The sequence below is a fragment of the Crocodylus siamensis genome, chromosome 4 (assembly GCF_052110815.1).
Source record: "Crocodylus siamensis isolate JL-2025a chromosome 4, ASM5211081v1, whole genome shotgun sequence".
In the NCBI taxonomy this organism is placed as follows: Eukaryota; Metazoa; Chordata; order Crocodylia; family Crocodylidae; genus Crocodylus; species Crocodylus siamensis.
Genome location: NC_143398.1, coordinates 128,944,373 through 128,968,330, shown reverse-complemented (window position 1 = coordinate 128,968,330; position 23,958 = coordinate 128,944,373). Strand labels below are relative to the sequence as shown.

The following is a 23,958-nucleotide window of genomic DNA, read 5'->3' as shown; positions in this document are numbered from 1 at the left end:
AGTGCTGCAGACAGGGAGTTCAATTGCGGGGGTGTGGGGCAGTCTGGGCTCCTCAGTTCTGCTGAGGCTCCCCCTGGGTCCTATTGCCCCTCTATCTTCTCAGCTTTGACAGGATCCAGGGCAAGTCAATATACTATTAAAGTCTAAGAGCTCTCTCTGCCTCTGGCTCCCTGCCTGAAGGAGCAAGACCCATGCAGCCAATTGTCGCCCGCCCTCTCTGGGGCACATGCATAGTTGGCAAACACAGACAAACACATAGACGTAAGTACTAATCCTTTTATTATATTATAATTCACTCATATACTGGCTTTTAGCATATTACATATTTTATCACAAAATCCACAAATTAATGGGACTGATTTTTTGAGTCCATCACTTGTTATTCCAGACCTGTAAAATACTATAGTAGCACATCAGAACCTGAGTCTGGACAACTCAGAAACTGTTGTAAGAACCTTTTTATCTGAGCAGGCTTTTAGCCAGAGGTGTTAAGATTTCAGGCACTGTTTGGAGATTTTTCTAAATTGATGATTCATTACATAGTATTCCTTTCCCACATTTTATCTGCATATATGTTCCTATATAGGATTCCAAGCTACCCCAAACCTTTTTTCTGGAGAGGCTGACACACATATATAGCAAATAAATAAATAAACATTTAAAAAGTCTTTGTAGGTTACTGGAGTTGTCTCTTTCATTCATAATGTGAATCCTATATGACTGAATGAGGGGTTAGTGTTGCAGTGAGGCAATTGTTCACTTAATATGAGTCAAAGAAACCAACAATTCAAATCAAGGGCAGAAATACTGAATAATCACTACTGTGATCCATAGCTATTATATAATTTCAATAGAGAGGGTGGTGAGGTATAACAAGAAAGCAAAGATACTTTGGTTAAAAATGCTAAGATGCTGCAACCCTGAGACACATCTGGAGTAGTGTATTCAGTTTTGGGGGCCCCACTACAGAAAGGATGTGGACAAACTGGAGAGAGTCCAGCAGTGGGTGACAAAAATGGTGAGGGGGCTGGGGGACATGACTTATGAGGAAAGATGGAGGGAACTGGGCTTATTTAGTTTAGAGAAGAGAATACTGAGATGGGATTTAATTCCTTCAGCCTTAAACTACATGAAGCAGGGTTTGAAAGAGAATGTAGCTAGAGTTTTCACACTGATGGCAAATGACAGAACAAGCAGCTATGGTCTCAAGTTGCAGCAAGGAAAGTTTAGGTTAGATATTAGGAAGAATTTTCTCACTAGGAGGATAATATAATTTGAATAGGTTACCCAGAGTGGTTGTGGAAACTCCATACTTGAAGGTTTTCAAAAAACTGGCTAGACAAAGCTTTGGCTCAGATGATATAGTTGGGGATGGTTCTGCTTTGAGCAGGGGGGTGTACTAGATGACCTCCTGAGGTCCCTTCTAGCCCTAACTTGCTAGTATATGATTCTGTGACACCTAAAATCTTGCCTTTGTGCAAAATTAATACTATTAATATGAGTAATAGTTAAGAGGTAGAACCATCCCACTCTTGAGACAGGTAAGCAGGTATAAAGTTGGTCATAATTTGGGTAATGAGCGTAGGTGGTACATCAAGCAGGCTTGGGTAAGGGCCCTAATTTCTGTAGTCAGTGATAGACCAGAAAATGATGTCACCAGCATCCTGTCTGGCTGCCTGTGACCTGTAACTCCCTAGCCCAAATGTAATTTACAGCTGGGGCAACTTTGGGTAGCCTTTGGTGCAGGTTGGGAGCAACTCTTGAACTCACTCTTGAACTAACTCCATAGTGAGAATCTTTAAGTGCTCTACCAGTGTATCCCCAATAAATATAAAATTTCATATAGTTATTCACATTCTAGATAGGGAAGAATCTATTAGAGTGTAAGGTACCTATGTCAGTATAACTGCATCCATGCTAGGGGGTTGTAGTACCATAGGAAAGTGGGACCTTATAAGGTCATCTAGTCTAGAACTTGTTCAAGCCAGGATCATCCCTGAGTAAAATATTCAAGCCAAGTGTCTGTCCAACATGCTCCTGAAAGTTTCCAAGAGTTGAGACTCTACCACTTCCTTAAGTAGCTGGTCCCAATGCTTGGCCACCCATAGTCAAAAAGTTCCTCCCAGTCTCCAATCTAAATGTCCCCTGCTGCAGCTAAAGGCCATTGCTCCTGTTCCTGTCCCTTATAGACACAGAGAAAAGCCCATCTCCATCCTTTCTATAATTGCCACTCAGTGTTCCCTTCTCCAGACTAAATAACAATATTTCTTTAAGCTTTTTCTCAAAGTCCTGCTTTCCAGACCCCTAATCACTTCTGTTGCTCTGCATGGGACTTTTTCCAACCTGTGTATATTCTTCTTGAAGTGTGGGGCCCAAAACTGGACACAGTACTCCAGGTGAGGCCTCACCAGTGCTGAAAAGATTGGAAGAATCACTTCCCCTGAATTGCAAGTGGCACCCCTGTAAATACAGCCTAGGACGTTGCTTGTTTTTTGGGGGAGAGAGTGGGTGGGGGGGGGTTGTTTGTTTGTTTTTTCCAACCAGAGCACACTATTGGCTCATATTTAGTTTATGGTCTACTGTAACCCCAAGGTCCTTCTCTGCAGTACTGCAGCTTAGCCACTCATTCTCCACTCTGTATTTGTGCATGCACTTACTCCATCTCAAGTGAAAAACTTTGCACTTGTTCTTTTTGAATCTCATCTAATTGATTGTGGACTGTGACTGGCTTACCAGTGGCAAACCAATGCACTGGTTTGAAAAGGCTCAAAGGGATTGGTGGGGCATTTTCCACCAATCAGGTAGTATCAGGAAAGAGGTTTCCCCCTCCTCTACCCTTGGGTGAGGAAGGGATCTGGACCTGAGAGGGGACTAACACCCCCCCACACACTGATTGGTCTGTTCCTAAGCCAGGGGCGGAGCCTCTGAAGGGAATAAAAAGGCAGCATGCCCAGTATACAGATGGTTGTGACAAGGGAAAGAGAAGAGGGCAAAGAAGAGAAGGCAGAGCTGGCCAGCAGGTCAGAATGGTTGCTCCAGACGAGCCTGAAGATGACTCATAGGATGGGGAGTGGCAAGCATCCCCCAACATCACCATGAGGGAGCATGGCGTTGGTGCACAGGTGGTGCATGGAGAGTCTGGGAAAGAAACAAGGCTCCAGAGTTGCAAGCAGCAGCTTGGGTCTCTAACCCCAGCGTGAGGCAAGGCACCTGGTGCATGGATCAGTGCACATAGCACACCAGAGCAGACCAAGACCCTGGAACTGCACACAGTGACTCAGGTTCCCAACCCTGGCATGAGGCTGGTCAAGCAGTGCACAGCCAGTGCATGGGAGGTCTGGGAGAGGACCAGACCCCAGAGCTGCACATGCAGCTTGGGTCCCTGACCCCAACATGAGGCTAGGCACACAGTGTACATGGGGGTCCTGGGAGCAAGCCATCAGTGCACGCAATGGTGCACAAGGCCCCGAGCAGGCCGAGAAGAGGAGCCCCACGAAGTGGCCAAGGCCCCCCACAGGGGAGGAGATGCCCAGCTGAAGGAACAAGAGTGGTTTCGACAGGCCTCAGAGAGTTGTGAGTTGCCTGGGAAGAAGATTCCCTTGGAGGAGGAGGGTTCCCCCCATCATTTCAGTGGTTAGCCACTGGAAGGGAAACCCCTGGTAAAGACCCCAGGTTTGAGCTAGTCCTGTTGAGTGATTTCAAGCAAGGTTACAGGGCATTGGGGTATCCTTTGCCTCTTCTTATCTTTGGGGCACAGGTATTGCTCCAAGACAACTCGGGTTATTTTCTGCTTTCACTGAGACCTGTGTTTTTCCATTTGTAAACCCTGCGTCTCAGGCTTTGTGAATCCTGCACCTCATATTTTGTGAGCTTGCTCTTCATGCTTCGTAAACTTGCATGCTATTAGAGTATAAGATTGCATGACTTTTAATAAGAACCTTGGTTTGACTCCTTTTGATTCTTCACCTGTATCTAGAGGTTTTGCATATATGTGTAAATAACCTGCCTATAGTTCTTGTAACTTTTATAACTAATTTTATATATATATGAGAGAGAGAGAGAGAGAGAGAGAGAGAGAGAGAGAGAGTACTTTTATGTCTTATTAAATTTGTACATAGGTAAGTTTATTCTTGTGTCCTGGCCTTGTTCTATATGGAGAGGAGGGAAACTCTGTACAGCAGGCAGTTTTACATCCCACAGTGCTTCAACACCTGCTATCATCCCTTCATTTTAAGAGGGGTTTCTGATACAGGTGCCACCCAGGCTGCACAGACCATTTCTCCAGCCTGTTCAGGTCATTCTGGATTGTAGTCCTACTCTCCAAAGCACCTGCAACTCCACCCATCTTGGTATTGTCCACAAAGTTACATGGGGCCTACTGTAATCCTTTTGGAGTTGTGCTTATCTAACCCTTTTGGTTAAAAACACAACAAAAAAAACCCCACACCTCTTTTTCTCCTAACCAAAATGGTTATATTAGTAGAGGTCTTAACATTCCTAAAATAGACTGAATAGAACTGAAGAAAGATTTACAGCTGATAGTTTATGCCTCTGTGTTTTGAGACTGTCAATATATTGACCTGAGTACATTCTAAGAGACAATTTCAAAGTACATAAATATCAGTTATATTATTATAATATTCACACAGTGCAGGAATTAGGTTACTCAATTCACTTCTTCTTAATTTTTTGTTAAATACGTCATTAAAACATCCACTCATCTTATGTCTCTAATAAACCTTTTGTTGCCTACAAGACCTGCTGTCACAGCAGTAGGTATTCTTCCAGGTTTCAAAAAAGCTTGTATGTGGAACAACAAATAAATTGAGGTGAATGAGTGGAGCTAGAGATGATGGCAATCAGGTTTTATTGAGCAGTAGAGTACTGTTTTCTTCTCTAAAAAGGGTCATTATGGTATACAGTAAACTTTGTTCATCTAGAACTTGGAGAGGGAGGGAAAAAAAGACCTCTTGTCCCTAACAAAGCAGGGAGAGGCTGGGTTTTTGTCAGATTGTAAACACAAAAGTAAAAAGTAAAAACACAAGTCACCATAGCAACAACACTTGGGTCAGCAAAATACTTTTATTCCTGTTCTACAGGAGGTGGTGATTATGTTCTTCAGTTAACAGTGAATAAGGTCTCTTTACATACAACCTTTGAATGCTGTAATTTGCACTTTGCTTCAGGGGAAAAAAGAAAGTTCAAAAGAAAACAAGTAAAACTGGTTTTGTTCTCCTTTGGGCTGGATGAAAGATTAATAGAAAAATGCTTCCTGAGCACTGTTCAATGAGAGATGTAAAATAATTTGCACTGTAACAGTGGTGACATTTTTTCCCCCCAATCGAACTTCACAGAATTAAAATCCTTTAAAAGCAGCAAAATATTGAAAAAAATATCAAGTGTTTGACACAAATCATGGTAATGCCTAAGCTTTCTATCCTAACATGAATGCAGGAAACCATTTATTGAAACGGGGATTTGTAGGTTGATGACTGCCTGCAGTTAGATAACTGAATGTCTATAGTGCAATTTTGAAAGAAGCCAGTGAAAAGTCCAGAGATATGTTAGTATTTTCACATAGCAATAGTAGGGGTGATCTCGTCACACATGGGGCTGTTAAAGTTTTGTGCTTTCCTTGAATAGAATGGAAACTTTGCATACTTTAAAATAAAAGATTCAATAATATACAAGCCATGTGCTGGCAGCTCACATTTATGAGAGTTAGGTAGTTCCTTCACTATTGTAAAAACATGGACCCAGAAGTAGTCTGTGCATAAAGTCTATTACCAGTTTCCTTAAGGACCTGAAGTTCCTTTCATGTTCGTTCTTGTCCCAATATCAAGAATTTTCTCTAACAACATATTTTCAGAAGGACTGAGATCTAGAGTTGGCTTTTTCTTTTTTCTTTTTTTTAGGGCTAGTTGAATATTTTCTCTTGAAACTATTTTTGATGAAAAGTTTTGCTTTTTGGCAAATGACAATTTCCTTGAAAACTGTTTTCCTCAGAATCCATCATTGGTAATCCTTTACAGTCACGGATGATTGTCTTCCATGGTTGTTGCATCTGTTGGTCCAAAAATTGTTGATGAGGCCTTTCCAATATTGACAAACTCTGTTACAGCTCTGGCACATGGTTTCATGTGGGGAGGGTGGCTCTGGGTTCTTGGTTTGGAACACAACATGCCGTTTCTTATGCTCCATTTCTTTTGTTTCCTGTTGTCATTATAAGTTTTCAAAGTACTGAGTTCTTTGCATTAGGGATGATCCTGGGCAATAGTCTCCTATGAGTGGATCTTGAAGTGGTATTTTTTCAAGTCAGCCTTGAGGACGTTCTTGAAGTGCTTTCTCTGCCCTACTCTTAAGGGTATATCTTGACTGAGATGGAAAAATAAAACTTGCTTCAGGAGTCTAGAGTCAAACATCCAGATGATGTGGCTGGCCCAGCAAAGTTGATGGATGATCATCGTCTTGATGCTCATGATGTTTGCTTGCAAGAGGACACTAACATTGGCATGTCTGCCTACCCACTGGATTTAAACATTCTTCCACAGCCTCAAAATATAAACAGATTGCATTAAGGCAACTTTTTAAGCTTTAAAACAAAACAAAATGTAGCAGGATGGTGTCCTAGGATTACCATGCACTCCCCTAGGGACCACCTTCGGGAACCGTGCCAAGCGTTCTCTAAGCACCCTCGGAATCTCGCCCTCCACATCTTTAATCTTATGCATTTATTGTAGGGAGGCTGCCCTTCGTTTCCTTGGCTACGGTTTCCAGCTGTGGGCTGGACCCGCCTTGGTCTCCTTGGCACTTGGGCGTCCTACAGCCCTGCCTTGCTCCCTGCCCTGTTGACGTGCTGTCCCTTGCCAGTCTCAACCCGCTCAGGCTTTCTGGAGCCCCACCTCACCCTGCACTTCAGAGCTCAACGTCGGTCGCTGCCCTTCTCTCTGGGGCTTCTCGCTACCCACTCTATGGGGCTTCTCACTCATCCCGTGCCTCTCTGGCACTTGGGTTCTCCACGGCCTTGTTAGATCTGCCTTCTGGGGTACTCAGGGTCAGCCCTGTCCCAATACTGAGCATTTTCCTGGGGTGCTCGGGGATGGCACCCCCCTCAGCTGTGCCCTTGCCGATGCTCGGGGTTAATGTCCTCCCTGCACTGTACTTTCCGGCAGTCTGGGAGGCACACTCCCTCTACTGCACCCCTTTTGGCTTAACGGTCATTGCTCCTCTCTTGGGGGCTTTTCAGCAATGCTGCCCCTCTCCCTGGGGCTGGGGTCCACACTCTAACATGGTTCCCCTATGAGGCCTCCTCCATCCCCTTATAGCCTAGCCCAAACCTCCGGTGTAACAACAACCAAAACACAAGCCCCTCAGCTATAACACAAATCTATGCCTCGTGGCTAAAACGTCCTCCAAACCACACCACAGGTGTTCCATCTCTCACCCGTGCTACTAGCTGGTCGCACATCCAGGCCTTTTCCTTTTCACACATTCAGGGCCAAGCTCTTTCCTTCTTGGTAGCAGGCTGCCTCTTCTCTCTGGGCTTTGGCCTGTGATTTATGTCTGAGCCAGGCCCTGCCCCTTCCATTCAGCCAACCAATCAGGTGTGTGTCCTTACCTTCCTTGGATTGCCCCTAGCATCCAGCACCTGAGCCACTACTCCAGCTTTCCAAGTAGCAGGCACGTTAGTGCCCTGCTACACACCTCCCCCCATAAGTTGCAAACTCACCTGGCTGAGTCTTCAGTCTTATCCACAGCACCTTCTGTTGCAGATCTCTCAGGTCCAGGTTCTTGTTCTTTGATCATCTCAAACTCGCAGCGACAGAGGTTTTAAGGTGTCTCCTACCCACCTTTTACCCAAGGCACACCAGGTGGGATTTTCCTGGATTTTCCCCACTGCGGGCAGTCCCCCCACACTAGCCAACCTTGGTAGATCGCCTTCTTTGATAGTCAAAACCCGGCCTACCCCCCCCCGGGGTCCTTTCTCTCTCACTCCTCTAGCGTGTCCATGTTTCATCCCCGTATACCCTGGTCTTCTCCTCTGAACACATTGCGGGGTCTCTTGCCTCTCTATAGCCCCCTGGAGATCTTGGAGCCTTCCCCAGATCTCCCACTGCTGGCCTAATGCTCTTTGGACATACTCTTTCCTCCAAAATTCTACCTTGTCGTGTCTCATGGGCCTTCCTCCGGGTCCCCTATAGATCTTCACATAAGCTACGCCTCTCACCTTTTCTTTGATGATAATCCTCAGTAACTGCCATCCAACCTGTCTGGGGACATTATTTATATAAATCTGCAGTCTTTTCTCCTGCTCTGATTCCACTTTTTGTGTTTGCTTTTGATGCCCCACCTCTTGCCCCTTGGCACAACTTCTGCCGGGCTCCGCTGGTTCCCTTCTTATCCTGTGTATCTTAGACCTTTGTTGAGCTAGGCCCCTAGCTGCTTGCATCTCATCTGAGCCAATTGCATGGGAGGTCTCACTCCCTGGGGAAACCAGTTCATTCTCTCCAGTTGCCCCTGCCTTTACTGCCCTGGCCGCTCCTAGCTGGGCACTATGCTTCCTCCCATGTCTTGCAGCAGGAGTAGCTCCCTCAGTTGATGTCCCAGCTGGTTCTTTTACGTGGCATTCTGCCTCTGCCACTGTTCCCATCTCTGGTTCCATTCCACCAGGAATGTTAACAGGGCCTCCCTATGTAGGGTCCCCGGTTTTTCCCCCGCAACAGATCTCTCTTCCACTGTCTCCCTCTCTCGCAGTCCTGGTCCTGCCTCCTCCCTAGAGTCCTCTGGGCCAAGGTCACTGGGGAATCTCTCTGGCTCAAGGTCTGTCCTAATCTTAGACCAGGTGTTCCCCAACTGCACATCCACCTCCTTTAGTGACTCCTTCAGTGCTTCCCTCTCTCAATATTCTGTTTTAACTGCCCCTTTGTACTTGGCTAATTGGGTTTCAAGACCCTCCAGCCTTTCCAGTACAGTCTCAAGGGTCTGAATTTGTTCCACCAGACATTCTTTTTCCTTCTCTCTGGTCTGCAACTGAGCCCACAATTGCTTGTTTTCCTACTCTCTGGCCTTCAGCTCCCCTTCCAGGGACAACCTTTGTTCACAGACCATCCTATAATCATTCATGCAGACTTTCACTTTCTCCAACTCCTGGTTGAACCTCTTATCTGTTTCTACTGCCAGGTTATGACTCTCTAGCATATTATTCTTCAGTTCTTGTACCAGATCCTCTGCGCATAAGCCTGTCCATCTCCAGTCCTCTAGTTCCCTCTGTAGTTCCCTAGCCGGCCCTCCTGCACCTGGACTTTCCTCTGGGCTCTTGCCAACTCTAGTTCCCACTGAAGCTCCTTCAGTGCTCCTGCTGACTTTGTGTCAAGATCTCGCACCCTTGCTTCTGCTTGTTTTCTCTGGGCCTTCGTCTTCCAGCTCCCATTCTAATCTCATTACATCATCCAGTGCCTCTCCCTTTGTTTGCCAGGTACAGTTGCCTGGTCCACATCCTCTCCTATTTCTCCCCTGCCAACTCATTGTTTCGACCCCACCTTCCTGGGTTGGCCTCGGTCTTTCTCCCGGAGAATCTAGGCAATGGGTATATCCCTCCTCTCTCAATGCACAACCGGGCTTTCCCAGCCAATGCACCACTGTAGCAGGATGGCGCCCTAGGATCGCTGTGCACTCCTCTAGGGACCACCTTCAGTACTGTGCCAAACATTCTCTAAGCACCCTCAGAATCTCACCCGTCACGTCTTTGATCTTATGCATTTATTGTCGCAATACTGAGCATTTTCCTGGTGCTTGGGGATGGCACCCCCCTTCAGCTGTGCCCTTGTGGACGCTTTGGGTCAACGCCCTCCCTGCACTGTCCTTTCCAGCAGTCTAGGAGGCACACTCCCTCTGCTGCACCCCTTTGGCTTAACAGTCACTGCTTCTGTCTCTGGGGCTTCTCAGGAGTGCTGCCTCTCTCCCTGGGGCTGGGGTCCACACTCTAACATGGTTCCCCTATGAGGCCTCCTCCATCCCCTTATAGCCTAGCCCAAACCTCCGGTGTAACAACAACCAAAACACAAGCCCCTCAGCTATAACACAAATCTATGCCTCATGGCTAAAACATCCTCCAAACCACACCACAGGTGTTCCATCTTTCACCCGTGCCACTAGCTGCTTGCACATCCAGGCCTTTTCCTTTTCACACATTCAGGGCTGAGCTCCTTCCTCCTTGGCAGCAGGCTACCTTCTCTCTCTGGGCTTTGGCCTGTGATTTATGTCTGAGCCGGGCCCTGCCCCTTTCATTCAACTGACCAAACAGGTGTGTGTCCTTAGCTCCCTCCCATTGCCCCTAGCAACCAGCACCTGAGCCACTACTCTGGCTTTCCAAGTAGCAGGCACCTTAGTGCCTGCTACACAAAACAAGACAAAGTCACCCAGAATTTCCCAACATTTTCACTGAAAATGAAATTTTTTTTATAATGGATTTTCAGGATTTTGGTTAAAGGTTAACCATGTCCATGGAATTTGTCTTTGTTGTTTCATGTCTGTCTAGATGTATGTGTTCAAAACAAAGAAAAGTTTAATATTTTGGGGGGGAAATAGGGAGAAATATTGGGAGAAATATTACCTTAACTGACTTTTTCTTTTGCCAAACATTTTCTGTAACTCTCTTGCTTATAGTATAATTAGTCCCATTGCTTTTTAGGTTAGGTTGTCTCTGGGCTGCATTTTAACCCTCCTATCATTCAAAACCCAAATCTGACTATTGGGATTAGCCCAATAACAGATTCAACTCAGATGTGTGGTGTTTGCCCTGAAAGGAGACTATATTTATATGACATCTTCTTACTTAAGCAGTCAGTTCCTTTTCTGTTTTCAGAATCATACCATGATGTTGTTATGTGGGGGGTAGTAGTTGTGGGGGTTGGTGGAGATGTGTTGGCAGGCTATGCATTTCTTGTCATGGCATGGCCTGGATCAAATCACACACTGCTGGTTATGACATATTACCCCTCCCTCGAACCCATATGGAAAATCCTCAAACAATTGCAACCCATACTAGAAAGAGACCAGACTCTTAAAAACATCTTCCCAGAGCCACCCATCCTAGCCTTCAAACAAGCACCAAAACCTTGCTAACCTCATCATCAGAAGCAAACTTTCTCAAGCCCAGAACACACCAAAAGGATCCAGACCACGCCATGACAAGAAATGCAAAATCTGCCAACACATCTCCACAATTACTATACCCCACAACAGAGCCATCAGCATTACTGGATCTTACAGCTGCACTTCCAGAAACGTAATATATCTCATCCAATGCACCAAATGCCCTGATGGAAAATACGTAGGAGAGCCCAAACAACAACTACGCACCAGAATGAATGCACACTAGAAATCTATCAAAGACAGGAATACCCAATTACCTGTGGGGGCACATTTCTCACAAAACCTCCCCCCACTCACTTTCCAATCTCTCAGTCCTGATCCTCAAAGGAAACTTACAAAACACTTCCCAGAGAGAAGCCTATGAACTCCACTTCATCAACCTCCTGGATACTAAAAATCATGGACTAAATATAGACATTGGATTTATGACACATTATAACCTGCCTGGCATCTGACTCCCTACGTATCTCTCCACTATTCATCCCCTTTTCTCTCTCCCTCCTCCCCCCCGGCCTGTCTCTCACCCTTCCTCTGTCTACATTTTCACTGACTACCTGTCTTGTATGCTTACCAGACCAGCCTCTGGCTTCTTTACTTTTCATTCCATCCAGGAAGGGCACACACCAACTGCTGAAACTTCCTTAGCCTGACTAAGGGTTTTTGAACCCAAAAGCTTGCTTAATAGTTGTTTTCCAACTATTTAAGTTGGTCTAATAAAAGGTATCAGAGTCATGTGAAGAACCTTGTGAGTATGTGCGCATTCTGGAGAGTAGGAATGCCTCTGTTTTATGTTGAATCATTATAATCACTATTGGCTTGTAAAAAAAAAGGGGGGGGGCTGCTTTGACATCCAGACAGTCTATTCCTTGTGATATGTGAAGAAAATCCTGTTTGCTTTTGAAGGCAGCTTGAGTTTGTAGGACTAAATGCTGGGGGAAAATTATGTTTTCTTATCAACTATATGTGCTTTTTATGGAAATAAATAACAAATATGTCAAAGATATGCTGATGCAGTTTTTACAGAGATGCTTTTGATGTCGTATATCCTCCATATACATACTATTGTGTGTATATAAATATATATTCTTGAGACCTATGAAAGCATCTATATTTTATAATATGTTGAATCAGTATGCTCTCTGATGGCTTGTAAAAACATGAACTTAAATAAACATGATTCATGGGCTTGGACTTTAACAATACGTTTATAACAATAATAATCAATAGAACTCAACTTATATGCATTTCCATTTATAGACGTAGATACTCAGTTTTAGACCTATTTTACAGCCTGTGATTGCTAAGACATGCTGCAAATCATTGATAGAACAAGAATATAATTTGCCATTACATAAATCTCACAGAAGTTGATGACAAACAACACAGCTACTCATGATTCTGCACCATGCCTGTTGTAGCAGGTCACAGCTGCCAATATATTGGCTACCTTAAAGAAAAACAAGCAAAAATATTTTGGAAGCTATTTGGTTTGACAAAGTTGCAATGTGCAGGAAAACTGGCAATGCTGTTCTGAAGTCTGAAGATGTAGAACTGAGAATCTGCTGGTTGGAAAACTCAAGAAGAAAAGCAAGCAGCCAGGAATATAACAGGATCAGTCTGTACTTGTTTGTCATCTGTCAGGGCCCTAATCTCAGTTTGTGTATAGACTGTTAATTACATGTGAATTGAGCTGCTCAGTTCAAGTTCAGCATACACTAACTTGTAAACTTCTGGACAAAGCCAGTGCATGAACACCCAGGAGACTAATTAAATACACAATGTTTCAAATAATTGACATGCAATTCATATGTTTTTTACTGGCAATTAATGTATTATTCTTTCATTGCCCTGCCGTAGGTAATGCTCTAGCCATGCCATTAGGGCAATTCCATTTTGTCATCTACTGCATCCATTAACCCACGAAACTGATTTTCATATGCAGGATTTTTATAACATCTGCATAAAAAGAAAATCTAAACAAATCCTGTCCTTTCTAATGGAATTCTTGTCATGATGAGAGGACTCAAAGTTAAAGTTCTCAAGTAAATGACTTGCATATATGCTTTAAATTGATTTATTGCCATTAAGAATACTTTAGAGAGATAATTCCAGTATCTTACTCCTTTGGGTAAGACTGGACAACTCTCTGCTTATGCTACCTGTCTTTATTCACTCCCACACACCCTGAAGTTCTCTGTCCATACTTTGGCAGGTGAAGAGTTACCATCCTGAACCCTGTTGGCAGATTGCTATGATTTCATATTGTATAGAGGCAGTTCATTCTCATTTGTGGAATGTTACTGATTCCACAGAGAGGCAGCTGTAGAAAAGCAGCACAATGACAGTATTAATGTTTATACAGTGTGGAGGAGTTATCAGCTAAAACAGATGAGCATTGGTGTCTGAAAACTGTATTGATTCTGTAGTAAATTTTCCTTCCCTGAAAGGCACAGCATTTAATAATGTTTAAAATTTTCTTTTTTCAAATTAAGTTGCCATTTAAGTATGAAGAGGTAGACAGCTGTGTTAGGCTGAAATCAGGTAAAAGACCCAGCAAGATAACACCTTAGGGTATGTCCTGATGAACACAGGTAGGGGAGAACACCACCTCCTTTGGAAGCCCATTCCAAATTTTGGCCACCCTTGTGAAAGAGTAAACAGCGATATGGGAAAAAGAGCCGGAGAACACCGCTTCCAGAGCTATTACCATATTATTATAGAAGCTCTGGGATAAGAAAAGAAAGATGAGAAGGGAGTCTCAGAAAGAGAGAAGAAAGAAAAATCCTGAGGTAAGTGTCTTATCTCCTGGAGATCTTCTTTCTCCCTCACTTTTTCCTTCTTTCTATGTGTTTTCCATAGAATAAATAGCAGTGGCACATATCGGTGCCACTGCTATTTGTCCCCAGGCACACCCCTGCACAGTGCATGGCAAAGTCATCCAGGTGGGACAAGGGGACACTGAGGCCACCTGTGCTGGCCCCAGAAGCCTTACCCAGAGTCCTGGGGGCCTCCTAGGGTAGCAGCAGCTGACCCAGCCTTTCAGATCCTGGCTGGAGCTAAAGTGTGGCTCTGGCCAGCCAGGCTCCCTTTCTGGTGAAGCATGCTGCTGCCATGTGCACTGTGCCACACTTTCTTCAGTGGTGCCAGGATTTCCTGGTGTCAAAACCCCCATCTTGCTGCAAATCAGCAGCACAGTGAACAGGTGCACATGAGGCACTACAAACCACAGTCATGTGCTCATCAGGATACCTTAGGAGCACCCTAAGGACACATACAGATGAGCATGCATGTGCCTATTGCAGCATCTTAATGCCCTTTGAAACACTGCAAGAGCACGTACAGGAACAAAAAAACATTCCCCACACTGCAAATTTGCAGCACGGGGCAACATTAGATGCCCAGATATCCAGGCATCAAAAATACCCCAGGGAAAAAAGCAGGGTAGTACACAATCCAGGACCATGCCCTGAAGCACCTGGAGGCTCAGGTCCTCCAGGGATGCTCTGGTAGCCAGGAAGAGTGTCTCTATGGTTGCCCCTCTCCACAGTGCTGAAGCACACTGCCTGCCCATGCAGTGGGGGGGGGGGGGCTGGTCCACCAAGACCATCACCCGCCTGGCCCCCAAGCTCTCCCATCACTGCCCCCCCCCACAGCCCTAGCATCCTGGCCTTTAAAAAAAAAAGCCCTGCACTCACCGGAAGAACCCCTGCTCCTGCACAGTGGTGGGCAGCAGGGAGTGGCCTCAGTTGCCTGGCACTAGCACTGCCCCTGCCCCCTTCACAAGGATGAAGTGTGTGTTAGCAGGGAACCACATGTCTCTGCGCACTGTAGGGCAGCCAGGGCCACTCGGGCTAAGTGGTGCCAGGGCTGGGCTGACAGCCACAGTGGCTCCAGCTGCCTAATAGCATGCAGAGATGCACAGCATTCTGCCAACCTGGACCGCACCCACATGCAGGTGCCAGTGGCAGTGTGGGTCCCAGGATGCCAGAGTCAGTCCTTGCTTCTCCCCACTGCCCCTGCTGTGTGGTGGGGCTCTTCCAGGAGGCCCCAGTAACCCCTACAGCAGCCGCTAATACCGGTGAGTGCGGTGCTTTTTTATTTATTGCTGGGATGCTGGGTGGGGCAGTGATTGGGGGATGGGACCAGTGGGGCTCCCTCCATGGACACACCCCTCCTGAGAAGCCCCCACTAGTCCCCCCATGATCCATCCACACCTACCCATACACCCCATGGCCTGCTACATCCCTCCACAGTCACCCACATCCCCCCACCCCTCTTCCCACCCCCTTTCTGCTAATCCCACATTCCCCCAGAACACACCCTGCATGCCCAGCTGCCAAATTGCTGGCAGGAACTGTGGCTGCAGGGGCAGCTGTACCCACATCCTGGTTAGTGAAAGGGTCAGGGGGAGCTCTAAACTGCTCTACGGTAAAAAAAACCCAAAGGCAAACAGGAAAACATAGTTATTCAGAATTCATTTAATTATGATGATAGAGACACCGGTAAGCTTCCAAATTGCTTTATCACTGTAGATATATCAATAAAATATTGGCCAATTCATCATTGTCTCTCTGTCTCTCACTCTCTCTCTATATATAGTGATCTTTTGTTTTAATTGTGGAGGAACATGGATATCAGGGTATTTTACAGAGTGACTTTGGGATTTTTATATCAGGGATTTTTCAATTTTCAAATAGGGAACAGCAGAATTCCTGATAGGGAGGCAAATGGCAAGACCCAGGAAAAGGAGTCTGCTCAGAGCTGGCTACTGGGACCCAGCTGGAAGTGGCTGACCTCTTAGCCAGTTGGGGCCAGGAGGACATGCTTTGACAGCTCAAAACAGGTCACCACACTGGGAACATCTTCTAGTCAATAGCTGCCCAGATGGCTGGGAAGGGGCACACATGGCAGTAGTGCCGAACAAAGGCAGCTTGCACAGAGGGGAAGATGACTGTACTGGCTGTGCAGTCACCATCCACGTCTGGCCAGCATGCAGCCTTTGGACCACATGCTGTTGCAGGAGGCACCAGGTCACAGCCAGGCAGCAGCCCCCACTGCCAGACTGCTGCAGTGGGTAGAAGGTGTAGGGAACTCTCCGGGCTGCTTCAGCAGTCCAGCTGGCACAAGAGGTAGTGTCCCAAGGTGCCAATTGGATGGGCCCCAGAAGCTCCTGATTATTTGTATCTTCCATATGAATGTGGGCCTTAAGTCCCACCCCACTAACTAATAGTCCCTGTGTGAGACCAAACGGTGAAAGATGCAACTATTTCTTGGGACAACAAAAGCAAAAACAGAATAGGAATGACATAGAGGTCAAAGGATCAAAATCTGAAAATAAATTCTCTGAAGGGGGACACCGAGGAGAGCCCCCGTGGCCACACCAACCAGTCCTCAAAGCATCCAAAGAGTGTCCTCCTCCTTATTCTGAGGCTAAGCGGTCTCCTTAGGCACTGTCTTAACCCCCCAGTCTACTAAGACTCAGACTCTGGTTGGAACTGGGAGAACTCTGTAGCCCTTTGGGACAAGGGTAGGGCTGCTTCAGCAGTCCAGCTGGCACAAGGGGTAGTATCCCCAGGTATCAGTTGGCCAGGCCCCACATGCTCCTATCTATTTATCCATCTAATTGCCATGGGCAAGCCCCACCTGGTGAACTAGTAGCCCCTTTTTATTGGGGCTAATGGACAAAATGAACTACTAAATTCTTGGGACAACTAATAGAAAAAAATGCATGATAGAAGTGTCATGTGGGTAAAAGGGTCAAAACATGAAAATAAGTGTGCCTGAGGAGGACTCCAAGCAGAGGCCCCCAGGTCACACCTACCAGTCCATCCAAGGAACCAGTGGACGCCACCCACTGGTGCTTCACCCGGAAACATGTACAGGCAAGGGAGAGGAAAGTGGCCCCCAGTCTCTGGGCACCTTCCCAGCCAGATCCTCCTTCCTGGTAAAGTACAGGGCCCACTTGCCCAGGGCCAGGAGGAGGTTGAGCAGGAGATCCCAGGACTTGGTGGGGCTGTGGATGGAGTGACCAAAAATAAAAAGGTGGGGAGGTCAAATTCAACGAGAACCTCAGGATGAGGTTCTGGAGTTGGAGGGGCTGCAGCCTGGTGCACTCAAGGGTCATGTGCACCAGGGTCTCCCTCTGCCCACAGAAGGGGCAGGAGACCAAGGTGTCCATGAAGCTTGCCACATACATGCCTGTGGCAACAGATTCATGGGACCTCACTCACCATTTGAGGTCCCGAGTGGCTCATGGGATATGAGTGGAGTACAGACTCAGCCACTGGGGTTCCCCAGCCATGCTCTTCCTCAGCATATCCCACCACTTGGTGTCTGGGTGGGATGTGAGGGCAGCATGATGAACAGTGTGGTGCACGAGCATGTAGAGGTGATGGCAATGGACAGTGGAAAAACAAACCAATCTGCTGTTGTCCAGCCAGTACAGGTAGTGGAGCAGAGAGCGCTATGAGGTCGAGCGAGGTGCCAGCTCCACAACAAACTCCAGTGGGCTGGAGGACACGGGTGTGAGGATTGCCCCCATGCAGGACCTGTTCAACAAAGGCAAGGGTGTCGGGAGGTAGGGTAGATTTCACCTCCGGGACCAGACAGCAGGTTGCACATGTTGTGGGTAGACCCATGCACTGAGCCAGTGCAGCGGGGTCCACCCACTCCCACCTATCATAGTCCAGGAGGTCTCCAATGTGGTGACAATAGCTGGGGGTTCCAGAGGAGGGGCTCGACAAGCAGGTCAGTGCCCTGGGTGACTGTTGCAGGAGATCTGGAAGTGGAGACCAGCCTCCAGGCCTGGAGGAAGTCCTGGTAGAAATCTGGCAGCCCTCAGGTCCTACAGGGAGAACCCCTGAAGGCCAAGGAGCTACCAGTCATACTGGAGCCCCTGGAAGTGGCAGAGGAAAGCACACCCCAGGTGGCCCCATACCACTTGGCTACCAACACCATATAGCAATCACTGCAGGGTCTGAAGGTGGAATTCCAAGACCTGGCTGCACAGGAAAACCAGGCCCTGGCCACCCTCCCACAAGGGCAGGCTCAGGACCTCTGCGGTGACCCAGTGCTGTCCCAGCCAGAAAAACTCCAATGCCAATCTCTGGAGTCCTGCCAAGACCTGAGGGGGCACAAGCAGGGTGTGTAAGTGGTGCCAGAGCATAGACAGGACCAGCTGGTTCAGCAACAGCACTCTCCCATGCAGGGAGAGACATCTCAGGAACCCTGCCTATGCCTGGAGCTGCTTCACCACCCTTGCCTTCAGATGGTACCAGTTCTCCAGTGGGAAGGGGTCTGTGGGGGACAGGTAGACCCCCAAGTAGAGCAGCGAGCCAGTGCTCCAATGGATCCCATGGAGCTCAGGTGGGAGTGAGCCCACCTGCCAGCCATCACTCACCTCCAGGCCAAAGCTCTTGACCCAGTAGACCCTGGCAGAGGAGGCCACTGAGTGCAATGCCTGGCAGGCCTCCACCTGTGCCACATTGCCTGAGTCCTGGACTCAGGAGTACATCATCAGCATTCACTGAAAGGGCCAGCCACACCACCAGCTCCTGGAGCATCAACCCCAGCACCTGCTATCACAGGAGAATGAAGAATGGCTCCAGGGCCAAGTGTACAGTTGCCCTGAGAGTAGGCACCCTTGACACGCCCCACTCCTGAATGGGATGGGCTCTGTCAGGGTCCAATTGAGCTTCACCAAACACTCTGCAGAGGAATAGAGCACCTGGAGAGCCTGCATGAAGTGGGACCTGAAGCCAAAGGCCCACAGCATGCCCGTGAGGTACCCGTGATCCCCTCTGTCAAAGGCCTTCTCCTGGTCCAGGGATAGGAGGACAAAAGACACACCCTACTGGTGCACTAGCTCCAGGAGGTCCCGAACCAGGTACAGGTTGTCAAATATCCAGACACCACATACATTTGGTCAGGATGGATCACGTCCATCAGCATGGACCACAGGCACAGCAAGTTGGCCTTCACTGCCACCTTGTAGACTGTGCAGACAGATGCCAGTTCCTCAGGTCATCCTCAGGACCCTTCTTCAGCAGGAAGGTCAGCAAAGCCCTAGCATGGCCTGGGCCCAGTCAAGGTGATGAATGCCAAAACAGGCTGGCTGGCTCCCAGAGGAGTGGGCCCAGGAAAAGTAAGGCAAAGAGAGTGTCCAACTCCAACTGAGACTGTCATGCCTGCTCCTCCCTAACCATCATATAGGTAAAGGCAGGGGAGTCGGTAGGGTGACAGGCATGCCAGACTTCTACCATGGAGTTGTCTGTCAGGATCTCCCTGAGAATGCCCATGGCAGCCTGGTTCCACTCCCTGCCTGACTGGTCTCACACATCCAGGATGACATTAAAGTCCCCACCAATGACCAGGCACACACAAGTGTTGAGGGTGCCAATGTAAGCGGCCACCTGATGGAAAAAAATCTGCCAACTCTGGGTCCCTTGCAGGGGTGTATACATTCAGAAGGTTCAGAACCAGCCCCTGCAAATGGACCCAGAGGTGCAGCAAGTGGCCTGATACCTCCTCAATGTCCTGAAGAACCTCCAGGTGCAGGCCTGGGGAGAACAGGGTGGCCACCCCACAAGAGGTGGCTGACAAGTGACTAAAAAAGACCCTGCCTCCCCACTCCACTCACCAATTAAGCTCATCAGCCAGCCAAAGTTGTCAGGGTCTCCTGCAAGAATATCACAGGGTATCCTCCCTCCTGAAGGAAGGAAAGCACCTGGCATCTCCAGAGACCCTTCCTGCAAACATGGAAGTTGAGGGTCATGATCTTAAATGACCTCATGGCTGGGGGTGTGGAGTAGTTCAGCAGGGGCCTCATGCATTTCAACACCCAGTGTGGAGCCCACCAGCTCATGCAGTGCCCTCCCATAAGTATAGAGGGTATCTACAAAACTGCGGGCCTGCTTATAGCTCCTGGCATTGTAGATTTTGGGCCCCTTGCCTTCCCCTGCCAGGGCCCTCACAGTGGCAAGGACGCTGTCTAGATCTCCCCAGTGGTCCAAGGCTAGCTGTACCTTGCTGGTGGACTGGCCTATATAATCACGGTCAAGAAATGCAAGTAGCTCACCCCTGGGGACTGCCAGGACTGAGGGGTCTGCATTCTCTATGAAGCCTGCTAGTTCTCGGGCATCCTTCTCCTGGTCCTGGGGTTCAGTGGATTCCTCAGATACCATCTGAACCCCCTGGTCCACTTAGACACGGGACTGGGATTGGGAGGGCTCTGCAGCCCCTTGGGATGAGTGTGGAGGTAAGGGTGGGGTGGGATTCTCTCCAAGATGAAAGGGCAGAGCTGGAACCCTAATAGGTTTGCACAGAATCCCTGACAAGATAAGACAGTTGGTCTGGGGACCCCACTCCAACCTTCTCTGGTGTGGGATCATTGAGTGGGCTAGTAGCGGGGTTTGACTAAGAGAAGAGAGGAAGAGACCTGTCAGGCACCATGGTGGTATTAGTGCCTCTGTCAGGGTCCTGGGAGAGGGGACTTCCCCCCTCAGAACTCACCAGTAAGTCCCAGCCCAGATGGGAAGCCAGGACCCCCGTTTCCCCTAGATCATTGGAGGGGGAGGGCTCCATTGATGGACCTTTCATTGGGTGGACTTCAGTGTCAGCCTTGGTGCCCATGATCTCAAGGGATAGGCCCTGGCCAGTGGAGTGAGGGGCCTCATCCATTGGCTTCTGCCTGGGGCTGTCCAGCAGCCCCAAAACCTCCTCCATGGGGATCACTCATATGATCTTTCCTGGGGGTGGGGTGTCTAGTGCAGCTGGGTAGGCCCCGGAAGCTGAGCTGCTCCTTCCCCCTATGCAGTGGTCTTCAGAGTGGGTCAGGAGTCCTCCACATCAGAGGGCTCCAGGTGCACCCAAGCCAACTTGGTTTGGGGGTGGGGTCCCCTGAGCTCATAGGGGTGGGGTGTCAATGACTGGGGCACCCCTCTCACCAGTGGGACCTGTAGATACCCTCTCCTCCTGGCCCATAGGGCACTCATGATGCAAGTGCCCCAGACATGGCACTGGAAGCACAGCCAGTCCCCCAGTGTATAGAAAACCCTCACCAGGGCCCCCTGAAAAGGAATTGCCAGGTGCCCCTCAACCTCCAGCCAGGCTCCCACAACCAGCTGGATCATAATGTGGAAATGGAAAGAGTGCACATGGAAAAAGCAGAAACAATGGCAGCAGCAGCAGCAACAGCAGTGATGGTCATTCAGGGTGTGCTTCTGGTGAAAGTGGAGGTGAAGGTGGGGGTGGCCTGTGAAGGCAGTTTGGGCAGGCAAGGTTCCTTTAGGGTCTGTCAGTGATGGCAGGGAAGGGGCCCACAGGCAGTGCAGGCTCCCTCCCCACGCTGTCCCTCAACTGCGGCTTGGAGGCAGGCTGGGCAGCATGCCAGAACAGGGGTGCAGAAGCTTGGTTGTGGTGCATTGCAGTGGGCCCCTCCCTGAAGGTGGCAGCAGCAGGCAGCAGACGACCTCCCCACCTGGGAGGGAGGGGCAGCAACAGCAGCAGTGGCAGCTGCCCAAGGAAAGGAGGAGTGTGACCAACTTACTCCAAAAGCTCTGAGAACAAGCCAGCAGCTAATAGTAGCCAGAGACAGGAAAGAGCCTGGCCATCTTATCCCCAGAAGATCCTGAGATCAAGCTTGCAGCAATCAGCCACAGCAGCAGCATCCAGGGACAGGAAGGGGTGTGGCCAACTTCTTCCCAGAGGCTCCTCCCCCAGAAGCTCCTGAGAGCAAGTAGTCCTGAGCTACTTGCCAGGGCAGCTTCTTGTACTGATGGGGCCAGAGCAGGGCACTTTTTTACACTGCTGAGGCCAGCACAGGTGCTGGCCCCAGGCTCTAACTCCCCCTGGCTGCAGATCCAGGAGGAGCTAGGCAGGGTTATTTTGCCCCAAGTGGCACAACTTTTTCCACACCAAAGTACATGTTCGGGCACATGCGCTGAGGCAAAAAGTCCAGACTCAAATTCGCACCACTTCTATTTGAGCTCCTGCAAGCATGCATGCCTGCAAGTGTGGACACACCCTAAGAGATTAACTCATTCAGAAAAACATAAAAATATGCTGTTGCCTATGAAAAGTTGTCAGATGCCATTGGGAATTGCAAGAAAACTATACAAATAAATTATATTACTTACATTTAATATAGCTTTTCTCACCAATATATCTCAAAAGAATGTAATATTGTTAGCCTCCATATGCAGCTGGGGAAGCCACATCACAGAGCAGTGAAGATATTGGTCCAAACCACTCAGCAACCAAACACAGCAGCATAAATAGAACCCAGCTCTCCTGAGTCCTGAACCAGTGCTTCATCCATTAATTCAATCTTCCTAATTCAGTAACAAAAATAATTGTTAGTGCAGTGGCAGGTTCTCCTGCTGATCACATTTTGACCCTGAGCCATTTTAGAATTGAGGCTTATGGTATATTTGTTGCTCAGGTAACCAACCTCCCCTCCTCCTGGAAAAACTATGAATAACTCTGAAATAATGTGCTTTTATTTGTAGTCAATCAAATAGTAACTGAGGAAACACTTTTTTTTCATCTTTCAGTTCCCCTAGTGTCTTAAGATACAGATGGTGAGTTCCATCTGAAATTACGTGAAAGTAAGGAGGAATTATACTGTTTAAACAACATCTGCTATTAAGCCAGCTTTTTTTTTTTTTTTTTTTTGTAGCAAGCATCACAGACTCAATTTCATTGAACTAATACTTAAATCTAAGCCTCCTGGAAAAGCTAGTTGGCTAATGCCAGCTGGGAATAAGAAATGTTTATCTGCTTTTTAACTATGTAGCATGCAGTTGCCAATTGAGTGTATGAGCTGAAAAAGAAAATCACATTCATGTCTACAAAAATGACACAAATCAGGGGTTCTCAACCCCCAATCCACAGGTCAGACCTGACAAGGCTGTGTCATCCAGTTTGGAGGGATCCCCAGTGGTTCAGAAATTTGGAGGCAGGGGAGCAGAATTACTGCTTCCCACTGGCCAAATTTCTGGACCCCCAGGAAATCCCATAAGCTAAATAATAGGGCTGTGTGAAGCTTTGGGTGGTGATGCGATTTGGAGAAGATTCGGCCTGATTTGGTGGCCAAGTCTCTGAATCTAAACTGAATCAGGGGACCAATTAAAAAGGTCTGAATAGATTTGCAGCTCTCCAAATGTTCAGAAAAGATTCAGAGAGCTTCGATGATTCAGGGAGTCCCCAGTGGCTGCAGCAGGGAACTGCAGCTAGACTCAGAGCTGGTATGTTGGGGGGGAGATGGAGGAGCGGGGAGGGGACCATGGGGGGACCCCTGCCATTCCCCATGCCCTGTCTGCTCCCACAGCCCCCTTGACCAACTACCATTCCCCCAGCCCCGCCCCATGGCTGCCCTGCCCACTGCAGGTGCTGCCTGGGGGGGCAATCCCCACTGTCCTCCCACTGTCACATGCTGCATGGGAGACTCTTCCATGAGCCCCTCTGACCCCTCCTCACTCCCACAGTCCCACCCCATGGCTGCCCCGCCCAGCCAAGCGCCAACCCTTTAAGAAAAAAGACAAATGAGAAAAAAATCCAGGACTCAATGCTCCTGCAGTGACCTTGGGGCTTTGCGGGGCTCATGCAGAGCCCCCACATGGTGTGGAACAGCAGGGGTAGTGTGGATTCCCCCCCCTGCCCAGCAGCACCCATTGAGTTCGGACTTTTTTTTTCAAACTGCTGGGAGCTGGGGTGGGTGGGGCAGCCATTGTTGGGCTGGGAGAGCAGGTGGGGGATGGGCCTGGCCTGGGTGATTTGGAGATTCAAAGATTCAGCAGCAGCTGA

General features: G+C 48.2%; 1 protein-coding gene across 1 annotated transcript in view; it reads left to right on the top strand.

Moving 5' to 3' along the window:
* The window catches only part of LOC149866489 (uncharacterized), a 237,348-nt gene that overhangs the window by 3,266 nt on the left and 210,124 nt on the right, over positions 1-23,958 (top strand). Inside the window, exon 6 of the mRNA XM_090041609.1 lies at positions 2,082-2,107. Coding sequence (XP_089897735.1) covers positions 2,082-2,107 — 26 coding nt within the window. The remainder of the gene's footprint in view (positions 1-2,081; positions 2,108-23,958) is intronic.